The sequence below is a fragment of the Pelophylax lessonae genome (assembly GCF_965119305.1).
Source record: "Pelophylax lessonae genome assembly, chromosome: 1".
Classification (NCBI taxonomy): Eukaryota; Metazoa; Chordata; class Amphibia; order Anura; family Ranidae; genus Pelophylax; species Pelophylax lessonae.
Window position 1 is genome coordinate 460,275,730 of NC_138768.1, and position 17,487 is coordinate 460,293,216.

A 17,487-nucleotide genomic window follows, 5' to 3' on the forward strand; every position below is an offset into this window, starting at 1 on the left:
AGCCAATCAACTTCTAACTTCAGCTTGTTCAATTAAGCTTTGACAAAAAAAACCCCAAAAAAATGGAATCTGATTTTTATGCACAGCTGCACTAGATTTTGCACTCTTCAGTTTTAGTAAATCAATTCCATCATCTTTCTTCTGTATAAAATGTTGAAAATGTTCTTAGCCAGAAAAAAAAAGAAAAAAAATGTAGTCACCACATCTAAGAGCGGATGAGCTGCAATATACTGTATTAAATATCTGTTTTGAGTTTAGCTTTACTTTAACCTCATCAAAAATCACATCTTAGTTACGTAGTTAGTCAGATTAAAAAAAAAGACACAAGTCCATCTAGCTCAACCAATAAAAAACTAAAAAAAACCCACAACCATACAATCCCATATACTCAATTCTATACCCGCAGTTGATCCAGAGGAAGGCGAAAAACCCCAGCAAAGCATGATCCAATTTGCTACAGCAGGGGAAAAAAATTCCTTCCTCATCCCCCGAGAGGCAATCGGATATTCCCTGGATCAACTTTACCTATAAATATTAGTACCCATTTATATTATGTACACCCAGGAAAGAATCCAGGCCTTTTTTAAAGCAATCTAGTGAGCTAGTCAGAACCACATCTGGAGGGAGTCTATTCCACATTTGCACAGCTCTTATGGTGAAGAAACCTTTCCATAATTGGAGATGAAATCTGTTTTCCTCTAGATGTAAAGAGTGCCCCCTTGTCCTCTGTGATGACCTTAACCGGTTGCCGACCGCCGCACGACTATATACTGCGGCGGTCAGCCCCGGCCAGGCAGAGTGACGTATCGGTACGTCACTCGCCTGTCACTGACTTGCGAGCCTATAGCGAGCGGGCGCGCGCCCGCCGAGGCGCGCGCCCGCCGCGGCTCGTTCACAGGCAAGTCAGTGCGTGTGACCGGCGGACTCGATGTCCGCCGGCCACACTACGATCGCTCCTGTGAAGGGAGAAAGACAGAGCAGCTTGTGTAAACAAGCTGCCTGTCAGTTCTCCCTGTGTAAAAGTAAAGATCTGACCGTTCTACTATGTAGAACGGTTGATCTTTGCTTTTACACCAATAGCAATGTCCCTACACAGTAGAAAGCACGCCCCTAGGACACACTTAACCCCTCCCTTCCCAATAAAGTTAACCCCTTCCCTGCCAGTGTCATTTTTGCAGTAACAGTGCATATGTATAGCACTGATTACTGCAGTAATGTCACTGGTAACCCCAAAAGTGTCAAAAATGTCAGTCAAGGGTCCGATCTGTCCGCCGCAATGTCGCAGTACCGAAAAAAAAATCGCAGATCGCCGCCATTACGCGTTAAAAAAAAAAACACCAAAAATGACAAAAATCTTTCTCTTTGTTAGTAAACGCGATAACTTTTGCGCAAACCAATCAAAATACGCTTTTTGCGATTTTTTTTACCAAACATAGGTAGCATAAAACAAATTGGCCGAAAAATGTTAAAAAATTTTGATTTTTACTTTTTTTTTTGGGGAATTTCATATAAAAAAATGTGAAAAATATTGTTATTTTTGCAAAATTTACGCTCTTTTTTTGTTTATAGCGCGTGATCAAAAAATCGCACAGGTGATCAAATACCACCAAAAGAAAGCTCTGTTTGTGGGAAAAAAAGGACGTCAAATTCGTTTAGGTACAGCGTCGCACGACCGCGCAATTGTCCGTTAAAGTCACGCAGTAAAAAATCGCAAAAAAACCCCTGGTCCTTTAGCAGCCAAATCCTCCGGGGCTTAAGTGGTTAAAGTGAACAACTCAACACCAAGTTCACTATATGGACCCCTTATGTATTTATACATGTTGATCATATCCCCCCTTAATCTCCTCTTCTCAAGAGAGAATAAATCCAGTTCCTCTAATCTATCCTTATAGCTGAGCTCCTCCATGCCTCTTATCAGTTTGGTTGCCCTTCTCTGCACTTTCTCCAGTTCCCCGATATCCTTTTTGAGAACTGGTGCCCAAAACTGAACTGCATATCCCAGATGAGGTGTTACAAATGATTTGTACAGGGAAAAAATGATATCTCTCTCTCTGGAGTCCATGCCAATCTTAATACAAGAAATTACTTTGCTTGCTTTGGAAACCACAGCTTGGCATTGCATGTTATTATTAAACTTATGATTTACCAGAACACCCAGATCTTTCTCCACTATGGATTCCCCCAGTTCTACTCCCCCTAGTATATATGATTCATGCATATTCTTAGCCCCCCAAGTGCATAACTTTACATTTATCAATATTAAACCTCATTTGCCAAATAGTTGCCCATTTAGGTTAGCTTGTAAGTTGGAGACCTCCTGTAAAGAAGTTATTTCACTGCAAAGCTTGGTGTCCTCTGCAAAGACTGAAATGCTACTTTTAATCCCAGACCCTATATCATTTATAAAGATATTAAAAAGTAAGGGTCCCAACACTAAACCTTGGGGTACACCACTGATAACCTTAGACCATTCACAGTAAGAATCATTAACCACTACTCTCTGAATTCTGTCTTTTAGCCAGTTTTCTATCCATTTACAAACCGATCTTTCCAAGCCTGTAGACTTTACCTTACACATTAGCCATGTGTGGGGAACTGTGTCAAACACTTTTGCAAAATCACGTTTCAATTACTTAGTATTGCATGAAGACAAGGCTGTGAAGGAACTGCATTATAGGAAATCAAGGCTTATTTTTTACTCTGTTAAGAATGAAATTTATATACGCTTGCTTTCCTCAGGAATACCGCCGTATGATGGGGCCTCACAATTCCCAGCAAACAGTGTGTGCTCTTGTAGAAATGTTACGAGCTGAAAAACGACTGCCTTCTCCACCAAACTGTCCTGCACAGGTGAGCTTCTACATTGCTTTGCAAGAGGCACTTTGTAGCCCTTAGTAAAGTTTGTTTTGTTTTTCCATACTAAATGAACAGCTATGTCCCAATGAAACCCTTTATAACACATAAGTGTGGAGGCAAAAGGGTGGACTTTATCACCCACACGCCACACATATGCATCGCTGGGTGGTCAATGTTTATGCGCTGAGAACATGCAGCAGCGGTCACACAGGCACCTATCCTTTCCTCCCCCGGGCATTTAGAACTGTTTAAGGGGATGCTGGGGAGGGCAGGAAAGAGTTAAAGAGACACCTCTTTCTCCTCCCTCCCACTTATATTTTTTTTAAATCCCTGTTTACCTGATGCTGGTTTGTCCTTAAAGGCTAACTTCCCTTTTGTAACATGTTCTGCCTGTTTTAGGGTGGAACATGTAACATGATCCCCTCTTCCCTGTGACAGTGGGCAAGGGATCCTCTCCCTGCACCCACTGTCTGCCCACATGACTATGTAATTCATTCACAGAGCAATTATATCTAAATCATATGAAATATATACCTATCGGAGGGGCAGGCAGAAAGTGTACTGAAAGTCTGCAGGATCCTGGCACTGTTCCTGTGATCTGCTGACCGTGGGTGCAGTGTAAAAAAAATAATAAATGCATATTCTTTTACCAGCAAAAAGATGTGCATTTATTTTTTGTAAAAGGTGAACTTATGCTTTAATTCAGATACTTACCCACCGGGGTATCCAGCATTGTCCTGCTTTTATCTGCTTCTCCATTGCCACCATTCAAGTCCCACACCCACCAAATTTTACCACATGATCGATTGCACACCTTATGCAGGTGAAAAACAAAAGGTGCAGGTAGGAAGATTGAACCTAGATTTAGCCTAGGTTCACACTGAATGTGGGTTTGAAATCACGCAATTTCAAACTGGCATTTCAGTCCAACTTTGAGGGCGATTTGAGAGACATCTGTGTGGGTTCATGCACATATGTCTATTGAAATTGCCCCCAAAGTTGGCAAAAGTAGTGCAGGAACTACTTTCGGGTGGTGCTGTTGCCGGCAATAGACTCAGATTTGGTGTGCGATTTGACATGTTAAATTGGATGTCAAATTGGCCTGATTTGAACGTGGGCTCAAAGTGTGTCTATATCCATTTTTTTTTTCTTTTCATTTTGGATAGGGTAAAGAAGGTTTAGAACAACTGTCAGGTTTTACTTTAGTCAGGGCCTCCATTGGAGATATTCCTTCACTTCCATTTTTTTAAATTTAAGTTGTGTAACGGAACCGCGACCCACACTGTGCTTGTGGACTTCTGTCAGAATACCGCTTCCTCCCAGTCTTGAACATAGGTATCAAATCCTAGCCACCCCCATACAAAGTTAGCCCACAACTTAGCTTGTACAAGTTAACCGGTTGCCGACCGCCGCACGACTATATACTGCGGCGGTCAGCCCCGGCCAGGCAGAGTGACGTATGGATATGTCACTCGCCTGTCACTGACTTGAGAGCCAATTGCGGGCGGGCGCGCGCCCGCCGAGGCGCGCGCCCGCCGCGGCTCGTTCACTGACAAGTCAGTGCGTGTGACCGGCAGACCCGATGTCCGCCGGTCACACTACGATCACTCCGGTGAAGGGAGAAAGGCGGAGCGGCTTATGTAAACAAGCCGCCCGTCATTCTCCCTGGTGTAAAAATGAAGATCAGACGGTTCTACTATGTAGGACCGTTGATCTTTGTTTTTACACCAATAGCAATGTCCCTATACAGTTAGAATCACACCCCTAGGACACACTTAACCCCTCCCTGTCCAATACAGTTAACCCCTTCCCTGCCAGTGTCATTTTTGCAGTAACAGTGCATATATATAGCACTGATTACTGCAGTAATGTCACTGGTAACCCCAAAAGTGTCAAAAATGTCAGTCAAGGGTCCGATCTGTCCGCCGCAATGTCGCAGTACCGCAAAAAAAATCGCAGATCGCCGCCATTACGCGTTAAAAAAAAAAACACCAAAAATGACAGAAATCTTTCCCTTTGTTAGTAAACGCGATAACTTTTGCGCAAACCAATCAAAATACATTTTTTGTGATTTTTTTTACCAAACATATGTAGCATAAAACAAATTGGCCGAAAATGTTAAAAAATTTAAATTTTTACATTTTTTTGGGGAATTTCATATAAAAAATGTGAAAAATATTGTTATTTTTGCAAAATTGACGCTCTTTTTTTGTTTATAGCGCATGATCAAAAAATCGCACAGGTGATCAAATACCACCAAAAGAAAGCTCTGTTTGTGGGAAAAAAAGGACGTCAAATTCGTTTAGGTACACGACCGCGCAATTGTCCGTTAAAGTCACGCAGTAAAAAATCGCAAAAAACCCCCTGGTCTTTTAGCAGCTAAATCCTCCGGGGCTTAAGTGGTTAAGGAACCTTCTCCTTTATTGAATACTCTCACACAATTTTTATACAGCATGGACACCCCCTTCCTGATCAGATTACCCCCCCCCCCAGGTCAGGTGCCTGATTACATTGTCATATGCAGATGAAATTGTGTACAGAAATAGAATTAACCTGAACTAATTATCTAGCCATCTAGCCATCTGGACAGAAACAACATGTGAGTTCATTAACAATTAACAATGGGACAGACAGGCTTAACAGAATACACATCACACCTCAATACACAGACAATAGGAAGAGACCACCAGTGACAGATTGTCCGTATCTGACATTGAAGTACAATACACATTATCATAAGTGTAAACACAGAACCCATTGCAGATAACAGGTGAGTATATCAGCATTTTCAACGATGTGTGGAAGACAGGTGGTTAGGCTGATGATATTAGCATCTGCTATGAGTCTTACTGTCTTTCATTGCCAGTGACAGTGAGTACCGTCACAAGTAGGGTATGCTGCCAGGTTTTATTGTTGTATAATTCTCGGTTGCAGATTTTTCCTTACTTCCTGTCTGGTGAAAGATTGTCCCCAGAACAGAAAGTAAAACGAGGTCTTCCTACACAGCTCCGAATAGCAGTAAAATCAGACAGGGGCACTACCCCCCCCCCCCCCCCGCTATTTTCAAAGCTACAAGAAAAAAAGTTTTGGTTGTAAATACTTTACCTTCTACAAGGAGGCTCAAATGATGATAGTGCCAGTAATAAAAGTGCTGCTCATAAAAACTTTTCCTTTCACTTCAGGTACATAAGATGATGCTGTCATGTTGGTCCTTCGTCCCTTCTGAGAGGCCTTCATTTAGTGTTCTGGAACACCAATGTGAGCAACTGAGGAAGATGATCCAGAGTGGGTCCTGAAGCTGAATAAACCACAGATTTCCAGATCTGCATAACTTTAATAACATTTATTATACTTTAGTACCTTACTGACTGGGTTCAGCTTAAACTTTCCAGACCTCCGCACACAGTCATTTATCCCAATAAGCCCCTCACATCAACACTCTACACTGAATCATCTATGAACCATTTTGTATATGTTTTTTTCTCAAACACATTAAGAGGTTCGTGTTTATTGGATGTTTAGGGGTGTTGTAAAATACAATCAATGAGAAAGAGAAAAACAAAAGCAATGGGCTGTTCCTGCTTTCTGCATATTTGAAGGGAATTGTTGCTGCATCTATGAAATCATCCAATTCTCTCTTAAACTATTTATTTATTAAAAGATGAAGGTCCTAACTGTAGGATTGAGGTTTTCATGTTATCACCCTTACACACCCCTTCCTTTTGTTTAGGTGGGGGGATTTACCTGTATGGGTGGTGGAATCTGTTCATTTTCTTTTTTTTGTTCAGCTAACTGGCTGAATGAAAAAAGAGGACCCATCTATAGCCAGCTTTAGTGATATCTAAATGGAGTAAGGCAAGTGGGGAATATCTGAAAGGCAAAGCTGCATACCTCACAACTTTAGGGAAAGCCTGGAAAAGGGATAATGAGGGGTGTACTGTTGCAAAAACGTGGGCATGGCTACATATTGTTTAATATTGGGCATGGTTTTAGGGGGAATGCTTTAAAAAAGTCTGAATGTAATCACAGCATACTGTACACCACACACTTGTTGCACAGTTTTTGTACCTACAAAATATTCTAAGCACTGTAACTCAACTGGAAGTTTCATATTGGTCATACACACTTCAATAAATAAAGGTTTTCTTTTCCAATTGATCTCTCCCGATCAATGATATATATATAAAAAATATAATAATAATATAGTTGACAACCCATTTGATCGATATGATTTACACAGGGAAGTTGATTTTAATTGTGGGTCTAATCACATACTCTGAACAATCAAAATGTGATTGAATTCATGAACAAAGCACCTCAATGCTGCCGATCAAACACAAACAATATTTTTCTGCCCTAACCACCCCTAACAATAATAACTCAGTTTGATTGGATCCAATCTAAATCAAGTCTAAATCCATTGAAAGGGAAGTTATGGCTATTTCATTGCTTTCCAAATCATTTTGATTGAAGGGCACATCGATCGGATAATAAAATCAACATGTGTATGTATGGCCTCCATTACAGACACATACATATACAGGAAAAACTTTCATTTTTAAAACTTCTTTCATTAAATGTGTTTTTTTTTTTTCTGTTTGTGCCTATTTTAACCAATTGCCCTCTCATCCCTCTACACCCCCTAAGGACCAGAGCAGTTTTTACAAATCTGCTATGGACCGGTTTATTTCACAATAACTGTGTCATTACTCAAGATAATAAAGAAATACATATATTATTTGTGTAAAGTGATTCAAAAAAGGTTATTCTTACCTGCTCAGTGCAATAGTTTTGCACAAAGCAGACCAGATCCTTCTTTTCAAGGTCCTTGCTCTGGGGGCACTCGTATGTGTCTGCTCCCAAGCCAACTCTGTGTATCCATAGACACACACAGCATGGTTCAGTGCTGCCCCCTTCTCTCTCTCTCCTCACTGGCTATGATTGACAGCAGCAGAAGCCTGTCTGTCCAATGAGGAGAGAGAGAGAGCCAAGAGAGATGATGCTGTCATGCACATCACTGGATCGAGATCTGGCTGAAGTAAATATATATGGGGGGAGGGGGGGGGGTGTATCCGGGGCAGGGGAGCTGCATGTGGAAGGTTTTTTACCTTATTGCATAAAACCTTTATAAAATAAAGCACTTTTTCACACTCCATTGCAGATTAGAAAAGCAGATCTGCTCTATTAAAGGAGTTAAAAATCTTAATACACTAAGTTCAGTGAAGATTCACTGCAATGAGCCAATTTATGTGAAAAACGAATTCCTGTATTTATTTAATCTGCACATGACTGGATAATTGAAGAAAATATATACACTATTTATTTATTTTTTTACTCTTTTAGTAAATCAGGCAGAAAGTGGAGGCAGAGAAAACAACAAAAACACTTTTAATTAGAGTAGACCAGGGTTAAAGCCTCTCTTGGGGTCCTATTGCTATGGGTCCTTTATTTCTGGTTTTAATGTCACCGAGACAGAAAGGAGAAATCCCACTAACGAGTACATAGACAGGAATTAAAATGGAAAATAGGTTTTTATCTCTATACCACAGAGGAAAAATAAAGGTTTTGATCAGATTCAGGCTTTAAAAGTGACTTTGTTACTTTAAAGCTGAAGTTTAGGTATGGCAGTTTTTACACAGTTACGATGGTCCAGCATGATCCAATCTAAGTACGTTTGTCCCATATCTGTGGGAGCCCCCTGACATATGGCATCCATGGCATGAGAGTGGCCACCTGTCTTTGCTAAGCGGCGGGGCACCTACTCAGCACGGGGCCCAGAAGCTAGCAGCAGTCAATATAGTTAGTAATACCTACTACAGCAATTTCCAGCTTTCGTGGGGATCCCACAAGAAAATACTATACATACTTGCATTGATCCGAACTGGATCAATGTAGCTACCATATGTAAAAATTGCCAAATAAAAACGGACGTACCTGGGGGTATAAAGTGCTGGAACCATCTACTGTACAGCCAAATCCCCTGTTTTGGAAAGAACAATGCTCTGACACTTCCTTGTAGTGATGGAGCTCGCCTGCCCCTTCTTGCCTTACATTCCTAATGACAGAGACAATTGAGTACTGTCCGTGATACTTTTTTTATTTGCACTAACATACAATTTTTCAGGACAAGCTTTCGGGGTATGTCCCCTTCTTCAAGATCCAAGCAGTACTAACATACAATTTTTCAGGACAAGCTTTCGGGGTATGTCCCGTCCTTCAAGATCCAAGCAGTATTTGAGCACTGCTTGGATCTTGAAGAAGGGGACATACCCCGAAAGCTTGTCCTGAAAAATTGTATGTTAGTGCAAATAAAAAAAGTATCACGGACAGTACTCAATTGTCTCTGTCGCAAGTGCACTAATATGGCTACAATGACCTCAAGCATTCCTAATGACCATAGAGGCAACGCCATCATAGTGATCGGCTAAAAAGTATGTGTTGGCGAGATGGAAGTGAATAAATGATAAACACTACCCAGAAGCCTGCACCTTGTAAAGGTATTGGTTATTTTTCTAAAGCAATGGTCACTTTATTAAAAAAAAAAAAAACCACCTATAATATATAGACATAATGATACCAATGTATACTAACATCACCAAAATAATTGCAGGCCAATTCTAAGTTAATTTCATACACTAGAATTGTTTATTTCATTTTTTTTTTTAAACCACATATACATAAATAGAATTTAGAGAAAGAACAGATATAGTGATGGAGCTAGGAGAAAATAAATGAAGATCAGGCAACAAAAAAAAACTGTGCATTGCTATAATATACAGTTCACGTTCTCCAGTTATTATGTTTTTTTCTTCTAATTGTTTTTATTTTTTCTGATTTTTGGTTAATAAGCAATTTTCAAAGCCTTTGCTAAGCAGGAACTTCCTTCTAAATACAAAACAGGATATATATATTTTTAAAAGAGTAACTTATAAAAGCACTACAATTAACACCTTATTCGCCAGTTTATTTTAATAATCAATAAAAAGGTGTTTGCCAACAAAAAGGTTTGGCATTTTTTTCCCAAGATATTTGCTCATATATTGTTAATTGCCCAGATACAAAACCTACTTAAATGAGTTTAAAAAATATCCAAAGATGACATGTCCCAATGCCAATTGATTTGTGTCTCATATTATTTATGTTTGTTGTATAACAGTATGCTCCATATATAATATGAATACACTGGAGTTTATTTTCTAAAGGGAAATAGGCTGTTCACTTTACAAGGGAATTTTCCCTGAAAAATATCGATGCTTTGCTGCTTTCCATAATCTAACCAAGGAAAAATACAGTTTTTATTTCTATTTTCCTTGTAAATAATAGTAAATTCTTCATAGAATGGAACTTTAATATACTCACTAAGCTCTGGGGCTAATTCCCTTGCAAAGTCAACAGTCCATTTGCCTTTAGTAAATCGATTATACAATATCCTGTCAGAATGTGAATGCTATTGCTATAATGCTGAGGCAGGGAGCAGGGAATGACAATAAATCAGGTTTGAGTAACCACAAAGAAAATGGAAAATGGAAGAAAATGGAAGTTCACTACAGTAAAGCTAAATGTTAGCAGTGCTTGCTCTGCAGACATCTCGCGGAAGAATACAAAACGAAAAAACGAATGTTAGCAGAATTTCATGAGCTCATTCTTGGTGCAGCCCCTTTGGCAGCAGGATAAAGCTGGCCCTGCACTTCTCTTCATCCGCAGACCAACACCTTGCTGTTCCTCAGTAACAAGTGGATCATAAAGGGCACCATGGAGCTGTTCCATTGTTGGGTCATCTTTCTGCAAGGAACTGAAAGGAGGATTTGGTGCCATGTGGCTCTCTGCAAACAATGAGTTCAGTCGATCTGGATCCTCCAAGGAAGCTCTGTTTAGCCAGTCCAAAAAGTCACCTAAGAAGAAATTAAAAGGTAAGTCCACGTTTGTGGGGAAAAGAAAATTGCAAAAAATAAATAAAAATAATAATATTATAGCATATACAATTGTGACTTAATTAATATTGTAACTGAATGTTATTAAAAACTACCTTTCCTTTTCAAAATGCAATGCAATATGGCTACCTGGAGGCTTTCTGTGCATAGATGATATACAGAACGCCTAATATACATACATACATAATTTCCTGATTTTGTGATTTTCCCAGAAGTCTACACTAAATAACAAACAAATAAAAAAAATGGCCCTGCCTGCCCCTTTCCTCATTAGAGCCCTGCAGGCGCAGCATCTGATTAATGATTATGAAATCACTACCATTGGATTCACTTTCCACATGGACACAGATAAACACACAGGGATTTCTTCAGAATAACAAAAGGTAGGAATCTACAACTAAGTATGTATCCTTGAATCATTGCCATGTACATTGATCACCCAGAGGGGAAAAAAATGTTTTCAGCAAAAGTGGAGTTAATCCTTAAGGCAAGAAGAATGTGTAATTAAAATTGTCACTATGAAAAAGGTCCCAAAGGCGCACCCCCTGCTCTCTCATCACAGGATTTGACTGACAGAGGAGTCAGGTAAGTGTTTGGGGGGGGGGCAGGTATAGGAAGGTTTTTTTACCTTCATGTAGAGAATGCTTTAAGGTAAAAACCTTTTTGAGTTTAGAACCACTTTAAGTTTCCACAATCTGTATTTAATTACCTATTAATTGTGCCAAAGGAATTTGATGGTTAGCTGGTAAAGTAATAAACTAAAAAAAAAAAAACGATTTTATATTATTAAAAGTGGTTCTAAAGCCTAAACGTTTTTTACCCTAATGCATTCCTTACATAAAGGTAAAAAATGCTTAGGCATCGATTTTGGCCCTCACCCCTCTTTATTTTTACCTGAGCTCTTCATTCAATCCAGCACAGTGCACGTCTGCAGCTCTTCTCTCTCCTCATTTCCGTGTCTCACTGGCTTTGCTGGGGCATTGAGAGCCATTGGCTCCCAGTGCTGGCAATCAAAGCTAGTGACAGAGCAGGGGCGGGGCCGAATCCTGCTGTATGTGTCAATGGACGCAGCAGGGCTCAGGAACGAGTACGCACCCATGGGGGCACTGGACAGAGAAGAGGAGCCAGGAGAGCCAGCAGGGGACCTGAGAAGAGGAGTTTCGGGGCTGCTCTGTGAAATTCCATTGCACAGAGCAGGTAAATATACATGTGTTTGTTATTTAAAAAGAAAAAAAAATTTCCTTTACAATCACTATAATCTGTACTGTCTTTGTAGTTCATGTCACTATATTGTACATAGTTACGTTGGTCAGGCATGTAACTATACATATACCATACCTGTGGGATCCCATCAGAAGCTAGGCGCCATTTAGAGAATGTTTGCATCTCATTCTTTGATAAGACGGGGTGGAGAGTTGTCTCCACTTCATCCAATCAGAGAATACTTTGAATGCATTGAGAAAATGCAAATCATTCTCTGAATGGTGTTCATGTTTAAGTTGGAAAGGGCAAGGCCACAGCTTTAATAAATTCCAGGATAACAACGTAACCAGTGTGAGTTATAGTTTGACTGTTAGCACACATGAACAGTAAATTGCTATAGTCTAAACAGCCTGTCCTTATCATGAGTGCCAAACAACCATTACACTGACCCAACTTCCACCCTAGGGCATAGCCCATTAAGGCAACATTCAGGTGGTGCACTATCATCCCGTACCTAGGTAGCCAATCACATAGTTACATAGTTACATAGTTAGTGAGGTTGAAAAAAGACAACAGTCCATCCAGTTCAACCTATGATGTGTGTGTGTGTGTGTTTGCTTTCAACCGTACATTGTATACCCCTGTATGTTGTGGTCTCTAAGGTGACCATCTAACAGTTTTTTGAAACTATTAATGCTCCCTGCTGATACGACTGCTTGTGGAAGAGAATTCCACATCCTTACCGCTCTTACAGTGAAGAACCTCTTACGCATTTTAAGGTTAAACCGCCTTTTCTCTAGTTTTAGTGAGTGGCCACGCGTCTTATTGTATTCCCTTACTCTGAATAGTTTGTTCCTTATGCCAGGGTCGCCAGTACAGTATTTGTACATTGATATCATATCCCCCCTCAATCTTCTCTTCTCCAGAGAGAATAGGTTCAGTGCTTGTAGCCTTTCCTCATAGCTGATGTCCTCCATTCCCCTAATTATTTTTGTTGCCCTTCTCTGGACTCTTTCCAATTCCAGCACATCCTTCCTGAGGACCGGTGCCCAGAACTGGACAGCATACTCCAGATGTGGCCGTACCAGAGTCTTATAGAGTGGAAGAATAATCTCTTTATTTCTGGAGTGAATCCCCTTTTTTATACATCCCAGTATTCTGTTGGCTTTACTTGCAGCGGCTTGGCATTGCATGCCACTGCCAAGCCTGTTGTCTACCGGTACCCCCAGGTCTTTTTCCATCTTAGACTCACCCAGAGGTTCCCCCCCTAGTGAGTAGCTTGCTTTTTGGTTTTTGGCCCCCAAGTGCATTACTTTACATTTTTCAACATTAAACCTCATCTGCCATGTAGTTGCCCACCCCGTTATTTTGTTCAGGTCTGCTTGCAAGGTTTCCACATCCTGCATAGAAGATATAGGCATGCCTAGTTTAGTATCATCTGCAAATACCGAGATTGTACTAGATATCCCCTCCTCTAGATCATTTATGAATAAATTAAACAGGATTGGTCCCAGGACCGAACCCTGGGGGACCCCACTTTCCACACCCGCCCAATCCGAGTACTCCCCATTAATCATCACCCTCTGGACTCTCCCCTGGAACCAGTTCTCAATCCAGGTACTCACCTTATGGTCCATACCTACCTTCCTTAGTTTGTACAGTAAGCGTTTGTGGGGAACGGTGTCAAAGGCCTTTGCAAAGTCCAGATACACCACATCCACCGGCTTACCTTTATCTAGGTGGCAGCTCACTTCATCTTAGAAGGTTAATAGATTGGTTTGGCAAGAACGATTTTTCATAAATCCATGCTGATTGCTACTAATAATACAGTTTTCATTACTAAAGTCTTGTATATGGTCCCTTAATATCCCCTCCAAAATCTTGCAGACTACAGATGTTAGGCTGCCCGGCCTATAGTTCCCCGGGATACACCTGGGCCCCTTTTTAAATATTGGTACCACGTTGGCTTTTTTCCAATCAGCTGGCACCATACCCGTCTGTAAACTATCCTTAAAGATCAAGAATAAGGGTCTGGCAATCACCTGGCTGAGCTCTTTAAGAACCCTCGGGTGCAAGCCATCCGGTCCCGGTGATTTATTTATGTTAAGTTTCTCTAGTTTAGTTCTAAGTCTATCTTCTGTTAGCCATGGCGGCACTTCCTGAGGTGTGTTGTTTAGTTCGGCCTTACAAGCTAGGTTCGTGTAGCCCCCCGATTCTTTTGTGAAGACTGAAGAGAAGAAATGATTTAACACTTCCGCCTTTTCTTTGTCCTCAGTGGCCATATTTCCCTTATCATCTTTTATGGGGCCAATGTGATCTGGCCTCGCTTTCTTACTGTTTATATACTTAAAGAATTTCTTTGGGTTCTTTTTGCTCTCCTCCGCTATATGTCTCTCGTGTTCTATTGTAGCCGCCCTGATTTCGCCTTTACATTTCTTATTACACTCTTTGTAATACTTGAACGCTGCCAATGACCCCTCAGTCTTGTATTTTTTGAAGGCCTTTTCTTTAGCACTAATATGCATTTTTATGTTGGAGTATGCTACATTAACATAGATGCCTATGTCCACATCCATTTGCTTGTCGATGCTTCCATCAGTCAAGGCCCCTTTACCCTAGGGGCTGAAGGAACCTTCATCATGCTCGCTCGCTTGACAGCTGCAGACAGAATCACCTATAGCGATTTTCAGACTTAAAGCGGAGTTCCACCCAAAAGTGGAATTTCCACTCTTTTGCTTCCTCCCCCCCTCCGGTGCCACATTTGGCACCTTTCAGGGGGGAACGGGTACCTGTTTTTGACAGGTACCCTTCCCCACTTCCGGGACACGGTGCCGCGGCTGTCCGTTCCGGAAGTTTGGCCCCCTCCTCCTTCCCCCGCTGCCAAACTAATAGAAATACGCAGCGTGCTTCGCGCATGCACAGTAGGGACCTGGCCATGAAGCCACAAGGCTTCACTGCCATGTTCCCTTTACGGCAATGGTTGGCGGCAGCACCCGACAGTTGATGGAAACATCAGCTGCGGTGCCGACATCACTGGACTCCAGGACAGGTAAGTGTGCTAATATTAAAAGTCAGCAGCTACAGTATGTGTAGCTGCTGACTTTTAATTTTTGGAGGGGAAGGCGGAACTCCACTTTAAAGTCACTTTGCTTATTTAGGACAGCCATTGGAAATACCCAGTGATTCCAGGCTGACGTCACAGAGACGGTCCAGGCTTGGGAAAGATCACGACCATATGGTTGGGATCTGCCCACATGCCTGGACCGGCACCTGGCTCAGCCTCTCAGCAAGCTGCTTAGAGCCTGAGCCAGCCGCTCCCACCCCCTCCACAGCCCAGTGCTTCAATGAATGCAGTAGGGGGGTCACCCTCTCTCTGCTCAGGGAGCTGTGAGAACTGAACGATCGGTGGTGTTTGGAAAATAAATCCCATACTTCTCTTTTAAGATTAAACCAAGATTTCAAGTAACACAAAAGCACAAGTAAGAAAAACAAGTTAGGTTTTAATGGTAAGTGGGAACACTTCTGCCTTGCAGCACTGAGGTCATTGGTTCAAATTCCAACCACAGCACTACCGGGAGCTTGCATGTTCTCCCTGTGCCTGCCAGTGTTAACTTCGTCATCGAAAATATTTTTATCAACTGCATGTTTTCAGTCTTGAAAATTAAAAGTTCAAATTAAGTCAATTGATGAAAACTATGCCTGGGAGTTCTGGAACAATGCCCTGCAAACCACGCGGTTAGTGTTTTTCCCCTCCCAGCAAGTTAGCAGTACTTAGCACTGTAAACAAAAAAAAAAAAAAAAACAGTGTCCCCAGACCAGTTCTCTGCCCCTTTCCCATGTACTGCCATCCCCACTACGTTATTAGAATTTTACTGCAGGAGTATTTAATGAGTTTGGAAATTCTAAATAATGCATTACAATTTAACTAAATCCATTTGATTTTAGTTGACAAAAATGTAACAGAGATAATAGTCGACTAAAATGTACTGGAGATTTTAGTCAACTAAAATACGACTAAAACGAAATACTATGTCTAATACTATGACTAAAACAAAATAAAAATTTGATGTCAAAATTAACACTGGTGCCTGCGTGGGTTTCCTATGGGTACTCCGGGTTTCTTCCCACACTCAAAGACATGCTGGTAAGGTAATTGCCAATTCTTGAATTTATGCACTCTATATGATAGTGCAACACGTTTTTGATTTAGTAATATATATATATATAGTGTTTATGTGGACACATGAGTGCAGATATCCCTGAGTAAAAACATTTTTTTTACTGTTTGGTGACAATTTTTGCACAACTTATCTTTTGGTTTAGGTGAACTGGCTCCTGCCTATCTTGGCCATAGTATGTATGTTTTTGAATGTGAGTTAGGGATCTTAGATTGTAAGCTCCTTGAGGGCAGGGACTGATGTGAATGTACAAAATATATATAAAAGGTTGTGTAAATTGTTGGCGCTATTTAAATACTTTGAATAAATAAATGGTAAATCTGGCCCTATGGAGTGAGGAAGAGTTAGAACCACTCTGAGATTTTAATTACTGTGTCCCCTGTGGTGAGGTTTTTTCTCACTTTCTGTCTTTATGATGGCACAGCAATATAACTCTAAACACAGAACTTTTGTATGTATCCAGGGCCGCTCATCTATCCCTAACTTCATGTAATTGCTCAATGTTCAGTTATATGCGAACAGCTGTGGGCAGCCGTGGCACTCTTCAGTCTGTCATTGATTTGTCCAGGCTTCCTGGGCGCAGCTGATTGCAAACATCTGTGATACCTGCTACAGATAAATGCTGATTCTTGGTGGCTCATTACCCTAATTGGTCATGTGAATGATGTCATGAAGGTTTCAAATGAGCACTTGCTAAGGTGATGCTCAAGCCATTTACAACACCCTATATGTTGACTATGCTATGGAAAAAGGTAAACATCAGCTACTTACGGTTAGGATTTGATCTTTCCTGTCCAGGCTCTGGTGAATATCTTTTCCATCTTGATCCTCCACAGGACATGACAACTGTCCGAATAAAATCTCTTCCACACAGCCTTATGCCAACATCAGAAACCTCCATGCCTTGGCACCAAACCGGTATAGCCAACGTAAGTAGTAAGGCAAAGAGACAGAAGTGGAGACTCATCGCTTATGAAATATTTTTGTGCCTGACCTGATGTAAGGTTCGGTAACTAACTCCTTTTTATATATAACATGGACTATTATGTATTCAAGGACTGTTACGAAATGAGATTCTCAGAAGCAGCCTTGGAAGGGAACAAAGAGAACTAACAAGGTTAGCATGGAGGCCAACAGCTGTAGTGGTGACCATGGACATGGTACCACACGCAGCATTAATTCTCAAACAATCTCCAGACATGCAAAATAATACCACATTAGAACCTTTTATTGGCAAAATTTTGGCCACGGCCTTTATTAATTGGTTTCAAAGTACACTTTATTAAAACTTCAACTTCATACGAACAACGATATCACTT

General features: G+C 40.9%; 2 protein-coding genes across 2 annotated transcripts in view; one reads left to right on the plus strand and one right to left on the minus strand.

Annotated features, from left to right (window-relative positions):
* JAK3 (Janus kinase 3) overlaps positions 1 to 6,420 on the plus strand; it is a 184,719-nt gene extending 178,299 nt beyond the window's left edge. The window contains exons 23-24 of the mRNA XM_082267037.1: positions 2,740 to 2,850; positions 6,039 to 6,420. Of these exons, the coding sequence (XP_082123163.1) occupies positions 2,740 to 2,850; positions 6,039 to 6,152 (225 nt within the window). The 3' untranslated portion in view covers positions 6,153 to 6,420. The remainder of the gene's footprint in view (positions 1 to 2,739; positions 2,851 to 6,038) is intronic.
* Positions 6,421 to 10,476: 4,056 nt separating this feature from the next.
* On the minus strand, positions 10,477 to 17,260 carry INSL3 (insulin like 3; the record flags this gene model as incomplete). Its single annotated transcript, XM_082242815.1, has 2 exons — positions 16,940 to 17,260; positions 10,477 to 10,748 (listed from the first exon to the last, which is right to left on the minus strand). Exons 1-2 carry the CDS (start codon positions 17,133 to 17,135, stop codon positions 10,477 to 10,479), a joined length of 468 nt encoding a protein of 155 aa, XP_082098941.1. The 5' UTR covers positions 17,136 to 17,260.
* Between the last annotated feature and the right edge of the window lie 227 nt (positions 17,261 to 17,487).